We start from the raw sequence: 19,186 nt of genomic DNA on the forward strand, positions 1-19,186 counted from the left end.
CATGCAACTTCCGTCCGAACTCGACGAAAGAATTCGTGACTGTGAACTCTCTATTTGGCAGAAACATATAGAAAATTAAATAATTTCATGAAGAAGTGAGACATAGATTCTATAGTAAATGAATAGTCCATACACCATTTCCATTTAACTCTGAATTTATGGCAAGTAATAGACAAACTTACACTGCAATGACGGATTTAACATGGATGCCGTTTTGACTGGCACTTCTCTTAATGAAAACAATTCCTTCGACGTTTTCACATACACGTCGCACAATAAATCTACTGCTAGGCACTTTTAGTATTACACATTCACTTTTCACAAAAACAATATTATTTTTAACGATAATAATACGGCGGCAAGATATGCGCGTCCGACACAAGAGACAAGAGAAGAATGAGTAACTGTTCATCGAGAATATCTCGTACCTCAAAAAAAAAAAAAAAAAAAAAAAAATGTGTAAAAGTGTTCTTCTTCTGTCTGTTTTTCGCGCCGCGGTTTTCAAAGTCAATAACTCACTGCATCTCTGACGGCGCTTCGACAATAAACAAGTTACGTCACAGGTCGTTCACCTTTTACATTCTCGCAACATTATTTGCTAACTGTAGCTGTTGCCGAGCGACTGCTCGATTAGTGAATGATTTAAAATGATAAGACAATCACATAATGTTACAAAGTTCTTGAAGATTGCTTGAGAGAGAGGAGAAAAGGAACTTTACATGGTAATTCGGAATGATGATGATGATGAGCGTTTGGCGTCATTGGCCGGGAGGCCCCTCGCGGGGCAGGTCCGGCCGCCTTGGCGCAGGTCTTATTACATTCGGCGCCACATTGGGCGACCTGCACGCCGGATGGGGATGAAATGATGATGAACACAACACCCAGTCCCTGAGCGGAGAAAATCTCCGACCCAGCCGGGAATCGAACCCGGGCCCGGAGGACGGCAATCCGTCACGCTGACCACTCAGCTACTGGGGCGGACAATTCGGAATGACACAGGCACTGCAATATCGTATTTATCTGTCGACACCGGTCAAGTGACTTTCAAATAAAACTTTTATTAAAAATGAAATTCTTCCAGCTGTAGTTAAAATTTGTTATTTACTTCGCTACTAGTTTCAACGTTGCGTCAACGCCATCTCCAGGCCCCTACACTCTGATGAAATCAGTAGTGTGTGGCTCAGTCCAGAGGTCCGCGGTGAGATGAACACGTGCTCCACATGGATGGCGGGCAGTAACTAGTTACGTAGTTGTTGTACGTCTCCAGATACGATTCGACATCACTTTACTTGTGGAGGTCATATGGCAGATTAGGACGCACTTGGCCTTCCTTACTAGATCTTCTGAGACCTTATACACTGAGGACATCATCTTGCGACCAGATTCTTCCTTCTTTCCACGCTGGAAAACCCATAACATTCTGTCGTTACAGGGACACTTCGTACATTGTGTTGTAGAAGGCGGGGGGGGGGGGGGGGGGGGGAAACCACATGAACTTCATGCAGTACATGCTTATGCTTGCGAATGCTTCGATATCGAGACCTCTTCGCCAACATGTTGAATCTTGTTTCCCGTCGGCAAGGTGTTGGCTAATTTCATTTTTCTGATGATAAGTGTTTTCCTTGTTACTATGTTTCCCATCTGATTTGCTTCGGCTTGTTCTCTCCAAGTTTTCCTGCTCGTTTCGTTTAGTGTTTTGACTTAGTGTTACTCCAGTTCTATTGTAAAATGTGAATAGATGAAGTATATGTGCACATGAGCGTATACACTCCTTGAAATCATATTGAAATATTTTTTTAGTTTGCTATTTAGAATATAATCTGATCCGTTTGCATTTCTACTTTTAGATTCTATATAAAAACTAATATATGTAACAAAAAATTCAACAAAAAACTAAAAAATATAATATATTTTATATGTATCACGAAAGCTTGGTGGTGGTTTTTCGGCTATGTTCTCGTTTCTTTCCTTCTCCTTCTTTTATTGTTTTGTTCTCATTTAATTTTTTCCCCATTTTCAGCATATATTACATGATGATTTGAGTACAGTCTACTGAAGTTTCATGATAGTACCATGTCACTCTGATAATAAAAAAACCACACACGATAAGTGGGAAATCTGGATCCTAGTCCAGTCCAGCATAAATTTTCACTATCGTCATTCCATTCTACAGCTGACTGTAGTCCATATTCGCAACTGCGGAAACATTATACTGTAGGAACTGGTACTTAATATTCTGGATACTGACGCTAGAGCAGAGTTTACTTCCAAGGCGGTTGCACACGTGTTCTGCTGGGGACAGATCTGGGGATCTTGCTGACCAAGGGAGTACCTGAAGATCACGCATACAGTTCATCGAGACATCTGTCATTTTTGGAGAAGCTTTGTCGGTTAAAAAATCGCTCTACGATAATTTGGCATGAAAAGTAACACATGAGAAATGCAGGATGTTTCCTAATCACTAGCAGGCCTAACTTGAGGTCACACCTGATGGCTCCTCGCACCGTGACACCAGAGGTAACACCGCTGTGCTTCTCCAGGCTTAGAAAGAATGGGGTCTCTCCCTAGGTCGCCGCCATACTCCACGACGATGGTCATATGTGGTAGCGCACAACCGCCATTCATCACTGTCCGTGCCTTCCGAGGACGTCACTACCCAGATGCAGCAGTTCGTGTTGTGGTGCTTACGGCAGCTTTCGCACTGGACGGTAATTTCATAGCTGGCTGCTATTGTTGTACGACCAGTGGTGCAGGATGACACACCGAAATTACTACTTGTTCCCGAAGGACAGGTGGAGATGTGGAGGGATTATAATACGCCTGGTGCACAATAGCGCGATTCTCACTGGTGGTAATCGGAGATGGTGAACCGCAACCTTGACGGCGTTACGAGCCTGCCCTCTCTTCCCACGCAGTCCAACAGCGGGCCACTGTCATAGCCGAATGCTGCACGAAGGTGGATATTGCACGAGTCGACGAATTGGACAAATGGAGATGCCCAATGAGGCCCCTTTTAAACTTTGTCAGGTTCTGACAGCACAGTCCCACACGAGCTAGACGCATCTTCGTGTCCTTCACAAACGTCACTCAACCAATGATGCTGTTCACACGCCTCATATACCGTACCAGACGTGGTAATAATACTGAACACGAACAATGCTAGGGAAAACTGGGGTGAAGTGGCCGTTCAAAGGCAAACTGAATTTTCACCAAACCTTGATTATTGATGCGCAACGGCCTTGCCACAGTGGTAACACCCGTTCACACCAGGCCACCACAGTTAAGCGCAGTTGGGCTTGGCTGCCACATTGACGGATCACCGTCCGGGTCTGCAGAGTGCTGTTAGTAAGCGGAGTCCACTCAGCCCTTGTGAGGCCAATTGAGAAGCTACTTGAGTGAGAAGTAGCGGCACCGGTCACGAAAACTGACAACGGCCGGGAGAGCGGTGTGCTGGCGACATGCCCCTCCATATCCGCGTCCGGTGATGTCTAAAGGCAGAGGATGACACGGCGGTCGGTCGGTATCGTTGGGCCTTCACGGCCTGGACGGTGTTTGTTTTTTTTGTTTATATATTTTAAATCTGCATATTATAATGTATCACGTCAAATACACTCCTGGAAATGGAAAAAAGAACACATTGACACCGGTGTGTCAGACCCACCATACTTGCTCCGGACACTGCGAGAGGGCTGTACAAGCAATGATCACACGCACGGCACAGCGGACACACCAGGAACCGCGGTGTTGGCCGTCGAATGGCGCTAGCTGCGCAGCATTTGTGCACCGCCGCCGTCAGTGTCAGCCAGTTTGCCGTGGCATACGGAGCTCCATCGCAGTCTTTAACACTGGTAGCATGCCGCGACAGCGTGGACGTGAACCGTATGTGCAGTTGACGGACTTTGAGCGAGGGCGTATAGTTGGCATGCGGGAAGCCGGGTGGACGTACCGCCGAATTGCTCAACACGTGGGGCGTGAGGTCTCCACAGTACATCGATGTTGTCGCCAGTGGTCGGCGGAAGGTGCACGTGCCCGTCGACCTGGGACCGGACCGCAGCGACGCACGGATGCACGCCAAGACCGTAGGATCCTACGCAGTGCCGTAGGGGACCGCACCGCCACTTCCCAGCAAATTAGGGACACTGTTGCTCCTGGGGTATCGGCGAGGACCATTCGCAACCGTCTCCATGAAGCTGGGCTACGGTCCCGCACACCGTTAGGCCGTCTTCCGCTCACGCCCCAACATCGTGCAGCCCGCCTCCAGTGGTGTCGCGACAGGCGTGAATGGAGGGACGAATGGAGACGTGTCGTCTTCAGCGATGAGAGTCGCTTCTGCCTTGGTGCCAATGATGGTCGTATGCGTGTTTGGCGCCGTGCAGGTGAGCGCCACAATCAGGACTGCATACGACCGAGGCACACAGGGCCAACACCCGGCATCATGCTGTGGGGAGCGATCTCCTACACTGGCCGTACACCACTGGTGATCGTCGAGGGAACACTGAATAGTGCACGGTACATCCAAACCGTCATCGAACCCATCGTTGTACCATTCCTAGACGGGCAAGGGAACTTGCTGTTCCAACAGGACAATGCACGTCCGCATGTATCCCGTGCCACCCAACGTGCTCTAGAAGGTGTAAGTCAACTACCCTGGCCAGCAAGATCTCCCCCATTGAGCATGTTTGGGACTGGATGAAGCGTCGTCTCACGCGGTCTGCACGTCCAGCACGAACGCTGGTCCAACTGAGGCGCCAGGTGGAAATGGCATGGCAAGCCGTTCCACAGGACTACATCCAGCATCTCTACGATCGTCTCCATGGGAGAATAGCAGCCTGCATTGCTGCGAAAGGTGGATATACACTGTACTAGTGCCGACATTGTGCATGCTCTGTTGCCTGTGTCTATGTGCCTGTGGTTCTGTCAGTGTGATCATGTGATGTATCTGACCCCAGGAATGTGTCAATAAAGTTTCCCCTTCCTTGGACAATGAATTCACGGTGTTCTTATTTCAATTTCCAGGAGTGTATTTTAAGTGAAAAAGAAAATAATTTATAGGCATTATACTCATTTTTCTGTAGGCTTACCCAGTGACCACTTTTCCCTACCAAAGCGAATTATGCGGCCAGTAGAATCGCGACAGGGTCCTTTGTTTATTGTTGTGATTTCAAAAAATGTTCAAATATGTGTGAAATCTTATGGTACTTAACTGATAAGGTCATCAGTCTCTAAGCTTACACACTATTTAACCTAAATTATCCTAAGGACAAACACACACACACCCATGCCCGAGGGAGGACTCTAACCTCTGCCGGAAAAAGCGGCACAGTCTATGACTGCAGCGCCTAAGAGCGCTCGGCTAATCCCGCGCGGCTGTCGTGATTTCCGGACATACTTTTAGACACCTTGACGCCCTAGTATCTGAAGCAATATCAATCGACTACAGCACACCATTTGTAATCGGATATTTGTATCAGGTCAAGTATAACGGAACAGAGGCGGTTTTAAATACTATGAATTAATTAATTCAAAATTTAAAAAAAGGGACGCACTGATGGATGATAGCGTTGTATACAACATAGTTTAGAAGTCAGTCGGATCTGCAGTATTGTGAGTGATACGTGGAAGCAAGTAACTCTTACTGGGTGAACGCCTTGGCCGCTTTTCCCGGCGAGTAGTGCGACTACTCTTTCCCGATGGAACAGCATGTCAGCCCTAATGATTCACAGGTGAAAATATCATACCGGAACTACGTTTTTAAGCAAAATACCTTGTTTAAATATCGATATTTTAAAAAGTATTACTCTACGTGTAAGTGAGATAACAAGAATGATATAAATGATTTAACTTACATCAGACGACTGAAAATTAGAAAAAAAACCGCAACGCACCTTCTCTGTCAAACTCACTGACAACAATGAAAGTGTACATTACAAAACTTGTCTATCCACTTCTCGGCAGGCAACAGCAGTGAGTCTGGCGGTCGTTCTCCATGTCACAGAGAACTGAAACTCTATCCATTTACATATCCCCCGAAAGTGTGTATGCGTATGAGTTTACATTGACATTCGACCACGTCGTCTGGATGCTTAACTTTTTTATAGGGAGCTTATGGGTGGATAACACGAAAAGCATCCAGCATTTTCGACTATTTTCTGTCACGTGTAGAGCAAAATGCAGGTTCTGTAACATATTAGGAAAAATGAAGAAAAAAATACGTTTATGGTTGAACGTCTCTTAGAACAGCCTAGTTTCACATGTACATAACTACTCAGAAAGCCGCCGTGCAGTGCTTGGTGGAGTATGCGTACTTCGTACCCGTATTATCGATATTCCAGCCTACCGTTCATGTATTGAGCGAGCAGCAAAATATTCCGGTGCCCCACCGGGCGTGTAACGCGTTCCTGAACTATGGATCATGGGTGAAATTTGAGCCAAATTAGATGGACACTTAATCGATAAGATTACATTTCAAATCCATTTGTAGTAAGCAAGAGAGTATTTCATACTGAAGCCAGTGACGACTTGTAAACACACATTTGCGGTTACCTCGCAAACTGCTCATTTGCGGACAGATGTTTTCTAGAACAGTTTTCCTTCCATTATCGTGTACGTTCACCCGTATCAGTTTTCACTATCAATTATTTCTCAGTCCCTATCTCATCTGCTAAAAGCAAAGATTTTTTCGAAGAGCGATGCACGAGAAATAAAATCCTAGCTTCGTGGCCAGCACCAGGGGATTGCTACATTAGTAGCCCGTCTTTTGTCTTCGCGACGTTGCGTCGATTCTGTTCCATTTCTCTCATTAAACGGAAACTCGCTGTCAGTTCGAGTGGCAGTAATTTAGGTCGATGTTCAGCTACAGAGTCGAGTATCAGTGCTGCAAACATTTGGAGAATGAATTTCAGAATTACATTCAGTGCAAAAAGAGATAATATTGTTCGTCTTATGTTACGGTGCCAACGGGCTTGCGGCAGTGGTAACACCGGTTCCCGTCAAATCACCGACGTTAAGCGCTTTCGGGCTGGGCTAGGACTTGGATGGGTGGCCATCCGGTCTGCGCTGTTGGCAAGCGTGGTGCACTCAGCCCTTGTGAGGCAAACTGAGGAGCTGCTTGAGTGAGAAGTAGCGGCTCCGGTCTCGGAAACTGACATACGGCCGGGAAAGCGGTGTGCTGACCACATGCCCCTCCATATCCGCATCCAGTGACGCCTGTGGGCTGAAGATGACACGGCGGTCGGTCGGTGCCATTGGGCCTTCATGGCCTGTTCGGGAGGAGTTTAGTTTTAGTTTTTTATGTTACGGTACCTTTAAATACACACATAAAAAAAATTGGGTCACCTCGGTTCCGAGGGTTCTGGAGCCTGTACAGGAAATTGGAATAGAGATCAACATAAACATTATTTCCGCCCTATTTATTGCTCAAGAAAACCACACATTGCATGTTGTACCACCATACAGCGAGACCTTCAGAGGTGGTGGTCTAGGTTGCTGTACACACCGGTACCTCTAATATCCAGTAGCACATCCTCTTGCATTGATGCATGCCTGTATTCGTCGTGGCATGCTATCCACATGATCATTAAGGCACTGTTGGTCCAGACTGTCCCACTCCTCAACGGCGATTTGGCGTAGATCCCTCAGAGTGGTTGGTGGGTCACGTCACCCATAAACAGCCCTTTTCAATCTATTACAGGAGTGTTCGATAGTGTTCATGCCTGGCCACTCTAGTCGAGCGATGTCGTTAACCTGAAGAAAGTCATTCATAAGATTGTCGTTCATGATGACGAATGAGTCGCCAATATGGTTGCACTACCGGACGAAGGATGGCATTCACGTATCGTACAGCCGTTACGGCGCCTTCTATCTACCAGCGGCGTACGTTGGCCCCACATAACGCGATCCCAACACTCGCTGGACAGTGTGTCTGAGGCGTTCAGCCTGACCGGGTTGCCTCCAAACACGTCTCCGACGATTGTCTCATTGAAGGCCTATGGGACACGTGTCGGTGAAGAGAATGTGATGCCAGTCCTGTGCGGTCCATTCGGCATGTTGCTGATCCTATCTGGGTCGGTCTGGATGGTGTCGTGGTTGCAAAGATGGACCTCGCCTATGGACGTCGGGAGTGAAGTAGTGCATCATGCAGCCTACTGCGCACAGTTTGAATCGTAACACGACGTCCTGTGGCTGCACGAAAGGCATTATTGAACATGGTGGCGTTGTCAGGGTTCCTCCGAGCCATAATCCGTAGGTAGCGGTCGTCCACTGCAGTAGTAGCCCGTGGGCGGCCTGAGCGAGGCATGTCATCGACAGTTCCTGTCTCTCTGTATCTCCTCCATGTCCGAACAACATCGCTTTGGTTCACTCCGAGAGGCCTGGACACTTCCCTTCTTGAGAGCCCTTCCTGGCACGAACCAACATTACGCACGCGATCGAACCGCGGTATCGACCGTCTAGGCATGGTTGAACTACAGACAACATGAGCCGTGTACCTCCTTCCCGGTGGAATGAGTAGAACTGATAGGCTGTCGGACCTCTTCCGTCTAATAGGCGCTGCTCATGCATGGTTGTTTACATCTCTGAACAGTCAACGGGACTGTGTCTGTGATAGAATATCCACAGTCAACGTCTATCTTCAGGAGTTCTGTGAACCGGGGTAATGCAAAACGTTTTTTGATGTGTGTAAATGATATCCCCATTTGTATGATTGTCATTGAACGAGAAGTAGCACAGATTCTACTTTGCCGAAAACCTGCTAAAATATATGACACTTTAGTCATCACTCCGTGTTCAGAGTTACTTCCTTGAGGAAAATCTCCTCTTTACCTCTATATATAAAAGGAAATGTCTTAACTGACTGACACTGGACTGGCATTCGGGAGGACGACGGTTCAATCCCGCGTCGGGCCATCCTGATTTAGGATTTCTGTGTTCTTCCTAAATCGCTCCAGAAAAATGCCGGGATGGTTCCTCTCAAAGGGCACGGCCGACTCCCTTCCCAGTCCTTCCCTAATCCGCTGAGACCGATGACCTCGCTGTCTGGTCTCCTTCCCCAAACAACCCAACCAAATGACTGACTCATCGCGGCCAGCCCAAACCGCTGAGGAGAGAAACTTGAAATTTGGGGATGGTGTTCATCTTATGCTGTAGACATCCATTAAGAAGGGATTTTTCCAAATTGCACCGCTAAATGGATGAAGTAGGGGATAAAATTTTTTATGAATCTATTTAATTGTGAATGAATTTTCTTCCTTGGAAATAAACAAATACGTGTTTCAGTCTTCTTTGGAAATTCAACCCCTAACGTTGTGAAATAGGGGATGAAAACTTGTATGAAAATAATTAATTATATTAAAACAGTTTTAAAGCTAGGTCTGTGGTAACTGGTATCTAACGTCTAAAGATATACGTGTTAGGGTATGGAAATATCACCGAAAGTAGTCAAAGGGCAGGATTAACAAGACCTTCCTTCTCCAACTACCAGAATTGCTTTTTGGTCGGAAGTTCACTCAGAAAAGACCGTCGTCCGCAGCTCGTGGTCGTGCGGTAGCGAGCTCGCTTCCCGCGCCCGGGTTCCCGGGCTCGATTCCCGGCGGGGTCAAGAATTTTCTCTGCCTCGTGATGACTGGGTGTTGTGTGATGTCCTTAGGTTAGTTAGGTTTAAATAGTTCTAAGTTCTAGGGGACTGATGACCATAGATGTTAAGTCCCATAGTGCTCAGAGCCATTTGAACAAGAAAAGATCGTGCTTCTATGACCTTAATTAGCGTGAAAAACCGAGAAGATTTTGCAATTCGTGAACAACATAAAACTTCAGTTAAAGGAAAAAAAAGTGTGCAGAGCGCAGAGCGTACAGTCTTCGCAAGCAAAACAGAAGGCGCTAAGCATGTAATGAATAAATGACTCTTAAATAACTCGACAGACTACGGAAACACCATCGTTAGAACACTGGACGACAACAGGGTTCAAATAGCAGCGCTGCCATAGGCATTTAGGTTTGCTATGGTTTCTCCACATGACTGCAAAATAATTACCTCTTCAGCAAGACCACCTCTGATTAAATTCCTCAACCTTCTCCAGTCTGAACATGTTTCCCGTTTCTAACGACTTGGACAAGACTTTGAACCTTAACGTACTATCACTTCTTTTGTTTCCTTGTGGTGGATGAGAAAGTAAGTTCTCTTTTGTTTTAACTGGAACGAATCAATTGTGGTTCAGTGTATGCCCTCATTGCACAGAATGTAAAATATACAGAAGTAAATTGGTGCAGTATTACTTATAAACGCGTCTCGTCTCTTTGTTACAGGGAGGAGCTAGCGATGAAAATTGGGTTGACGGAAGCACGCATCCAAGTAAGTGAGTTAGTGTTTATTAAAAGGGTTTTTCTTTGCGCGTTTGGCGTATTTCGAGGATTTTTCGGAGCTATATTGAAATGTGCCAATCTTAGCTGCTTGCCTTTCCTTTCGTTCTGTTTATCTTTTTCTGTACGTGTCTCTCTCTCTCTCTCTCTCTCTCCCTCTCTCTCTCATACACACACACACATACACAAACACACGGAAAGGGAGGGAGGAGAGAGAGAGAGAGCGAGAGAGAGAGAGAGAGAGAGAGAGAGGGAGGGAGAAATAGATTCAGTGGTAACATTACTTGCTCCTGAAATAGAATAAATCAGAAACTCTTATGTGCTTTGTTTCCAGCGGACTTTCTACCTGCTTCTGCTAGGCGCACAGGGAAACCTTACAAATAACTCTACGAGAAACACAAATATATACCACTCAAAGTCAGTGAGTAATTGTGGTCTAAGACAGTAATTAACAACTAGATACCACAAGAGCTTCACAAATTCTTAGACCTCAGTTGCAACTTTATGTACACGTCCGCCGTAAAGTGATGGAATGTTCCAAAAAATTCACAGCTGTGTTGCGCAGTCGACATTAACTTTAGAAAGATTGATTTTAAATGTTATTAAGTAGTGGTAGTCAAACATTTCCTTATGTGTGTGGGTTTTGGACATTAATAAAGCAGCAGGCGTGAAGAATAAGAACTGGAAGTATGAGAATTCTCAGAAGACTGGCGAAATACACTTTACTACTACGTAAGGATAAGACACATCGGGCAATATAAAGAGTTAAACAGAACTGCACCAACTAACTTTCAGAGGTGACAGTGTGGACCAAAACAAGAAATAAATGTCTGGTAAACATGCATTCTAAAACGTATGTCTTACCACTTGTTAATCTTCGCTACTGTGAAACACATGTATTCTACTGAATAGGTGCTCATAGCTCTTAATGTATGGACTTTAGAACCTATGGTTACTGCACTTTTTTCCTTATTTTGGCTTGTTCTGTCTACTCCTAAAGTATGAAAAGAAAACAGCTTGCAGTAGAAGAGTTGTGTATCACAGTATCTAAGATGAACATGTTAGAGCTCATGTTTACTAGTCTATTTTTCTTGTTTAGCAACTCTGAAACTTTGTTGGTGGAGTTGTAGATCACACTGTGGAACAGTAACTTACAAGGTTTCGCGTTATCGTTCAAGTAGTATTTTCTAGGTCTTCCACTAGGCAACGCGTCGGATGCAATATTTTTGCACGAACCCCACTGAATAAAACATCCTTTGGCTAATATATATTAAATTTGCCTAATACTCACAGAAAAAGAAACTACGTCTACATTTCTAAAAAAAAAGGCCGATGCTTAATTAATTTCGACTCATACCAGCCCTACGTTGTCTTACCTGAAAACTTAGAGTATTTGGCTGTCCACGAAGGAGACTATGAATCACAGCATTAATTCGAATATTCCGTTGCCGTTGTGTTTCGAGATCGACACATTCTCAATGGGCTGCGTCGTTTCGTTTTGTCTTCCCTAGCGGCGTGATACGGTACAGTGGGGCGGTGAAAGACTTTCTGTTTCCATTTTTTATCGGACAAATAACTTACACGTAAAGTCTTTACATTAAATTACATTCTTATACACTATATACAGACAAAAGTGGAAGAGGCTGCCGTAAGGCAGAATACAATACATACATACTCCACTACTGGCCATTGAAATTGGTACACCAAGAAGAAATGCAGATGATAAACGGGTATTAATTGGACAAATATATTATACTAGAACTGACATGTGATTACATTTTCACGCAATTTGGGTGCATAGATCCTGAGAAATCAGTACCCAGAACAACCACCTCTGGCCGTAATAACGGCCTTGATTCGTCTGGGCATTGAGTCAAACAGAGCTTGGATGGCGTGTACAGGTACAGCTGCCCATCCATCTTCAACACGGTACCACAGTTCATCAAGAGTAGTGACTGGCGTATTGTGACGAGCCAGTTTCTCGGCCACCATTGACCAGACGTTTTCAAGTGATGAGAGATCTGGAGAATGTGCTGGCCAGGACAGTAGTCGAACATTTTCTGTATCCTAAAAGGCCCGTACAGGACCTGCAACATGCGGTCGGGCATTATCCTGCTGATATGTAGGGTTTCGCAGGGATCGAATGAAGGGTAGAGCCACGGGTCGTAACACATCTCAAATGTAACGTCCACTGTTCAAAGTGCCGTCAATGCAAACAAGAGGTGACCGGCACGAATAACCAATGGCACCCCATACCATCACGCCGGGTGATACGCCAGTATGGCGATGACCAATACACGCTTCCAATGTGCGTCCACCGCGATGTAGCCAAACACGGATGCGACCATCATGATGCTGTAAACAGAACCTGGATTCATCCGAAAAAATGGCATTTGGCCATTCGTGCACCCAGGTTCGTCGTTGAGTACACCATCGCAGGCGCTCCTGTCTGTGATGTAGCGTCAAGGGTAACCGCAGCCATGGCCTCCGAGCTGATAGTCCATGCTGCTGCAAACGTAGTCGAACTCTTCGTGGAGATGGTTGTTGTCTTGGCAACGTCCCCATCTGTTGACTCAGGGATCGAGACGTGGCTGCACGATCCGTTACAGCCATGCGGATGAGATGCCTGTCATCCGTATTACCCTCCTGAACCCCCCGATTCCATATTCTGCTAACAGTCATTGGATCTCGACTAACGCGAGCAGCAATGTCGCGAAATGATAAGCCGCAATGGCGATAGGTTACAATCCGACCTTTATCAAAGTCGGAAACGTGATGCAACGCATTTCTCCTCGTTACATGAGGCATTACAACAACGATTCACCAGGCAACGCCGGTCAACTGCTGTTTGTGTATGAGAAATCGGTTGGAAACTTTCCTCATGTCAGCACGTTGTAGGTGCCGCCACCGGCACCAACCTTGTGTGACTGCTCTGAAAAGCTAATCATTTGCATATCACAGCATATTGTTCCTGTCGGTTAAATTTCGCGTCTGCAGCACGTCATCTTCGTGGTGTAGTAATTTCAATGGCCAGTAGTGTATATTAGATGCTTTGTCGTGTGGTGCATACACATATAAATTTTCTCCTTGTCCGTCAAGTGAAAATGCAAAGTAGAGGTTACCATGTGAGAAACATGGTTCCTTCGAATTAACTCTGCAAAAGTGAAGTGTTTGGCCATGCGACTTATTGATTGTCATACTATCAGCTAATTTCACAGGAAAGTGTACCCTTTTAAAAGAAAATGACGTATGAGTTGAGATGAGTGGTATTCTTTGTAAGAACATCGTTTTTCCTTGTTGTTTGCCATTAGAATTATTGCTTCAATAATATTATGAAGTACAATGTTTTTCTCGCGTGCATCATTTAACACGAAATTCTTTTAACATGAAAAAATATTTTGTTGAACGTTGTTCACTGTATGTCAACCATACCACAGACGGATTTGTTCAGCTTGGAAGAAAACTGCTTGAAGAATCACTTGCTCGTTAACGAAGAAGGCCCCGTTCCGAAGCGCCACACTTCGAATCAGTATCTTCGCTGTGACATACACGCACACAAATACACATTCGCACGACATCGGCAGAACCGGTCCGTCGTAATTGAACAAAGATCGAAAACGGGGCCAGTAAGGGCGAGTCCGGTGTTTTATAGCGCCACAAACGTTCGCGAGGCGGCGCGCAGGAGTTGCTTAATTGCGCAGAGTAATGGCGAACGCTCGCGTCGTGCTCGGCTGCCCAGCCGCGGCTAATGATGAAGCAATTATTCCGGCCCACGGCGACAAAAAAACCAGCCGCGCCGGCGACGCCGCGGGACAAGTCTAATTGCTGTCGGCAAATGAACGTAAATACGCCGTAATTGCCCGTCACAAGTGCTGCAGCAGTGCTCGCCGCTTCGCCGTTTCTCGAGACACAGGCCGGAGTGATTTAATGCGGTTGCTGCCAGCTCTGCTCAGCTCTTGCCACTGACTCCCACCTCCGCAAGGTCAACCGTGTCGCCGTGCCTTCTCATATGGCGACCACTTATCATAAGAGGTGCGCGGATATCCGTGGGTATCTGCGGATATCCGCAATAATAATTACTTTGTGGTCAGAAGTTTAAGGACAACAGACAAAGCATTTTGTATGGAACAGATTACTGAATAACATGCAAAGTTGATCGAAAGACCCACTTCGCGTATGTTGCTTTGGTAAAAGCATTTGATAAAATTACATAATAGAGAGATACTAAGGAGCATAATGAATAAAAGAGTGTGCCCACTACATTTAATCAATACCTTAAGACGCCTATACGAAAGCACAAAAATTACGTTAGACGTAAATGGAGACCTTGAGAGTACCTTTCATGGGACTGAGAGCACCTTTCATGATGGCTAATAAGGGCTGGTTTTGGAGGAGAGGGTGGGCTCAAGAGGGTATATCATTTCACCCTTGCTTCGTAATATGCAGGTGCGCGACAAAAATACGAAAAAATCAAAAACACAATACATTACCGTGGCTAATACGGTTCTGGAAAACGGTTAGCATTCAAAACAGCTTCCAGTCGTCTCTGAATGGGTAAATACTGGTACTGTAGGGTTTTAAAGGGTATATTAGGCAGTTCTTCCTGGAAAGTAATGCCAGGATCAGGGAACCAGGGAACAATGACTGGAGTGGATACCGACCGCGCACCCTTCTCTCCAAAGTAGACAAGAAATGCTCAATAATGTTGAGATCTCGTGAATGTGATGGCCAGGGCAGATGCGATAATCGATCCTCGTGGTCACAAAACCAGTCATCGATGATACGAGCTGTGTGGATGGGGCCCTGTCGTGTTGGAACACAGCATCACCATTGGGGACAAACATTGTACAAGGGTAACCACAAAAGTCAAAAGTAATGTCTCCTATTTTTTATAAGTACATAGACCTGTTTATTTCTATAATGGTTTACATCATTTTACAGCTTGAACATTTAGCTATTTTTCGACATAATCACCACTTATGTCGACGCATTTTTGTAGACGCTGTGGCAGTTTTTGTATGCCCATGTCATACCAGCTCGCCGCCATGCTGTTCATAAAGTTATGAACCTCTTCCTTCACCTCGCTTTCCGGCCAAATGTTCTTTTATCCTAGGGAACAGGTGATAGTCACTGGGCACCAAATCAGGGTTGTAGGGTGGGTGGGTGATTATGTTCCACTGAAACTGTTGCAGGAGAGCAACGGTTTGGCGAGCGATGTGTGAGCGAGCGTTGTCATGGAGAATGTGTACGCCCTTGCTCAACATTTCTCCCGTTCTGAATTGCCTGTCTGACTTTTTTCAGAGTCCCACAGTACCTGTCAGCGTTAACTGTGGTCTCAGCGATTCAGCTCCGACGACGAGGTGAAAGAAGAGGTTGATAACTTTCTAAACAGCATGGCGGCGAGCTGGTATGACATGGGCATACAAAAACTGCCACAGCGTCTACAAAAATGCATCGACAGAAGTGGTGATTATGTCGAAAAATAGCTAAATGTTCAAGCTGTAAAATGATGTAAACCACTATAGAAATAAACAGGTCTATGTACTTACAAAAAAATAGGATACCTTACTTTGGGATTACTCTCGTATTGTGGGACGGACCTGATCAACCGAAGTGGCACTAATGCGACCTTGCAGAGCCACCATGGAATACCATGATATGGCTGCCCAGATCGTCACCGAAACCCTGCCGTATTTCACTCTTGGGATCTAACCTCAGCCAGGTGTTAGTAACAGTGAGAACAAGACCATCCGACCAAATGTTATTCCTTCATTATCCAGAGTCCATGATTTATTACTTCAGCGGAATGATTTCCTATCACGGGCTTCATATCACTGATCCGTGGCTTTAAAACTCCATCCCGACGTGCAATCCTCAGCTTCTGCACCTCCCTTCTTGTTGCCCTGGTGCTGGCAGGTCCACGAGTGCAAAGTTGAATTCTGCAGTGACTGTGGCAGCTGGTGACCTCTTTATTTTTAGTCACAATCGTCTTCAAGGACGCTCCGACACGGAACGCACACTGTCGTCCGCATTATGGGTAGGAGGATGATGTTTCTCCGCTTCACCTGTATGTGGTGTAAATCTTCGATACGATGCCTGTTCAGGCACCAATGACATTGACTGCCGTGGTTACGGAAGCATCCACCATACGAGCAGCAACAATTTGCGCACGTTGGATTTCATTTATGTCCGACAGAACACTCTCACAATTACGCCGAAAGCATTTCTGACTACTACTCACTCTTGCATCATACTGAGGACATTGCACAGGTGCAGTTAAATATATACCATTAGCTGCTGCCAGGCGTTGATATACATCAACGGGGACACTTGAAAATGTGTGCCCCAACCGCGACTCGAATACCGGATCTCCTGCTTGCATGGCAGACGCTCTGTCCATCTGAGCCACCGAGTGCACCGCGGATAGTGCGACTGCAGGGACTTATCGCCGGCACGCTCCCCGTGAGACCCACATTCTCATCTTACAGTCCACACACATCATTCGTAGTGCCCCTGCCATTATACCCATTACTCGCGGCAGACAATCCACCGAGTCCCGTAAGAGTTCAGGCGATTGGTGAACATCCGCACTGAAGAAGGTCATCAGCCGGTTAGCTTTAACGACATGAAGATGGCATCTATTCTTTCGAACATGTCCTCTGTGCCCTCGGTGGCTCAGATGGATAGAGCGTCTGCCATGTAAGCAGGAGATCCCGGGTTCGAGTCCCGGTCGGGGCACACATTTTCAACTGTCCCCGTTGATATATACCAGAGCCTGTCAGCAGCTAACGGTATTGATTTAATTGTAATTTCATTCCAGAGAGCTGCTCTGTCACCAATGGACTCGGTGGATTGTCTGCCGCGAGTAATGGGTATAATGGTAGGAGCACTAAGAATGAAGTGTGTGGAGTATAGGTTGAGATTGCAGGTCTCACGGGGACGTGCCAGTGATAAGACCTTGCAGTCGCACTATCCTCTGCGCCCTCGGTGGCTCCGATGCCGCACAGTAGCTCAGAGTGTTCGGTCAGAGGGTTTAGTAACCCTCCGTATAAAAAATAAATAAATAAATAAATAAAGAGAGAGAGAGTAAACGGATCAACTAACAACCTGAACGAGTCTCATCGGACATCCGTCACGAACAAATTCAACGAACAATATATAGGACAAAAATGAGATAAAAAAGATGGATAGAGCGTCTGCTATGCAAGCAAGAGATCCGGGCTTCGAGTCCCGGTCGGGGCACACATTTTCAACTGTCCTTGTTGATGTATATCAACGCCTGTCAGCAGCTAATTGTATTGATTTAATTGTAATTTCATTCCAGAGAGCTGCACCGTCTCCAATGGCATTTGTTCTTTCAGACATGTTCGAAAAAACAGATGCCATCTTCATATTGCACATGTGCCGTTCACTGATAAACACAGTAGTGCAACCGGAAGGCTCGGCTAGCATGTGCATTTATGTTCAAGCATGCATTTCTCACGTTTTTTCCGTATTTTTGTCCACCTCCTGTATATTAAATATGGTGTGTAAAAAAGTCATATATTCGTACAAGAGAGAGTATTGGTCAAAGCTAGAATAAAATTTCGTATAACAGTCTGCCCAGAATCCGATGCGTGTTGAGATACGGGTCGTGTTACTTGGTTCGAATAATGTGTAGTGTTTGGCGCTGTAGGCAGGATTAAGGAAAGATGGTGTCATAAATCACTACGAAACGTATGTGTCGAGAAAGGTAAATACTTGAGTATTCATGAACGTGAGGCATCGACGTCGCTTCAAAATCAATGTTTGGGCAGGGATTGTCGGTGACAGACACATAGCGCTGTGCATTTTACTGAAGAGATTCCGCGCTTTATATCACCGATTTCTGCGTCATGATTTATCGGCGCTATAGGCGAACGTTACGCTTGCAGGCAGACAACGTATGCGGTGTATGCCCACCGGAGCACCACCACGGATCGTGTGACAGTACCTCACCGAAACATTTTTTTTGGGCGATGTATTGGTCGAGGAGGTCAAGTAGCACGACCTTCCCTTTCATCGGAGCTGAATCTATGTGATTTCTGGCTGTAGGGGCATTTAATGCCATTGGTCCACGCCAATCCCGTCGAGAACTTACAGACTTTACATTAAGGCTCAGATATAAACTCATAATTATCGATATTTTATGAAACACTGTTAATAACGTTTGCTTAAATTAAGAAAACATAACAATTTAATTTTTTAAGGCAAAAATGAAAAACCAAATACTCCTTATTTGGGCTAATGTCCATTGTTTTGCACCACAGATGTACATAAATTTGGTAGAAAAATGGAAAACAGTCATTTTCACAGTATCGAGCAGACCACATAAATGCTGCATTTTTACATTTGTCACTGTCCCATTACAATATGAACACACTAGAACTAATCTGTAGCAAAGTTAAGGGATTCGGCCCGAGAAATAACAAGACTGTTAAGCTGCCAGACGTACTTGAACTAAAGCACGCAGCTTTTTCACATGTCATTCCCGAACGCTGGTGGGATACAGAACGGCACATCATAAAAGAAGAGGATAAGATGCGGCGCCTGTTTGGCTTCGTGGATACTGTTGTTCCAGAACTCAAAGGATAAGGATAAGAAAGGAGCTAAGGGATAATCAGACGACTGACTGCAATTAATACCTTCAGTGGCTTCGGTATTCAACAGTACTACGAAATCCCGGCAGTACGCTTTTGCATCACACATAGTTCGCTCAGAAAAATTGCCCTTTGTTTAAGGTAGGAATTTTCATCACTCTTGTTTGTACACTAATGGCCATTAAGTTGCTACACCAAGAAGAAATGCGGATGAT

General features: G+C 45.6%; 1 protein-coding gene and 1 non-coding gene across 2 annotated transcripts in view; both read left to right on the forward strand.

Annotated features, from left to right (window-relative positions):
* The window catches only part of LOC126150881 (homeobox protein aristaless-like), a 1,095,272-nt gene that overhangs the window by 861,035 nt on the left and 215,051 nt on the right, over positions 1-19,186 (forward strand). Inside the window, exon 4 of the mRNA XM_049915905.1 lies at positions 10,300-10,345. Coding sequence (XP_049771862.1) covers positions 10,300-10,345 — 46 coding nt within the window. The remainder of the gene's footprint in view (positions 1-10,299; positions 10,346-19,186) is intronic.
* Trnat-ugu (transfer RNA threonine (anticodon UGU)) lies at positions 17,017-17,091 on the forward strand. Its single transcript has one exon. It is a non-coding gene; the product is annotated as a tRNA-Thr (tRNA).

Source organism: Schistocerca cancellata, chromosome 2 (genome assembly GCF_023864275.1).
Source record: "Schistocerca cancellata isolate TAMUIC-IGC-003103 chromosome 2, iqSchCanc2.1, whole genome shotgun sequence".
NCBI lineage: Eukaryota > Metazoa > Arthropoda > Insecta > Orthoptera > Acrididae > Schistocerca > Schistocerca cancellata.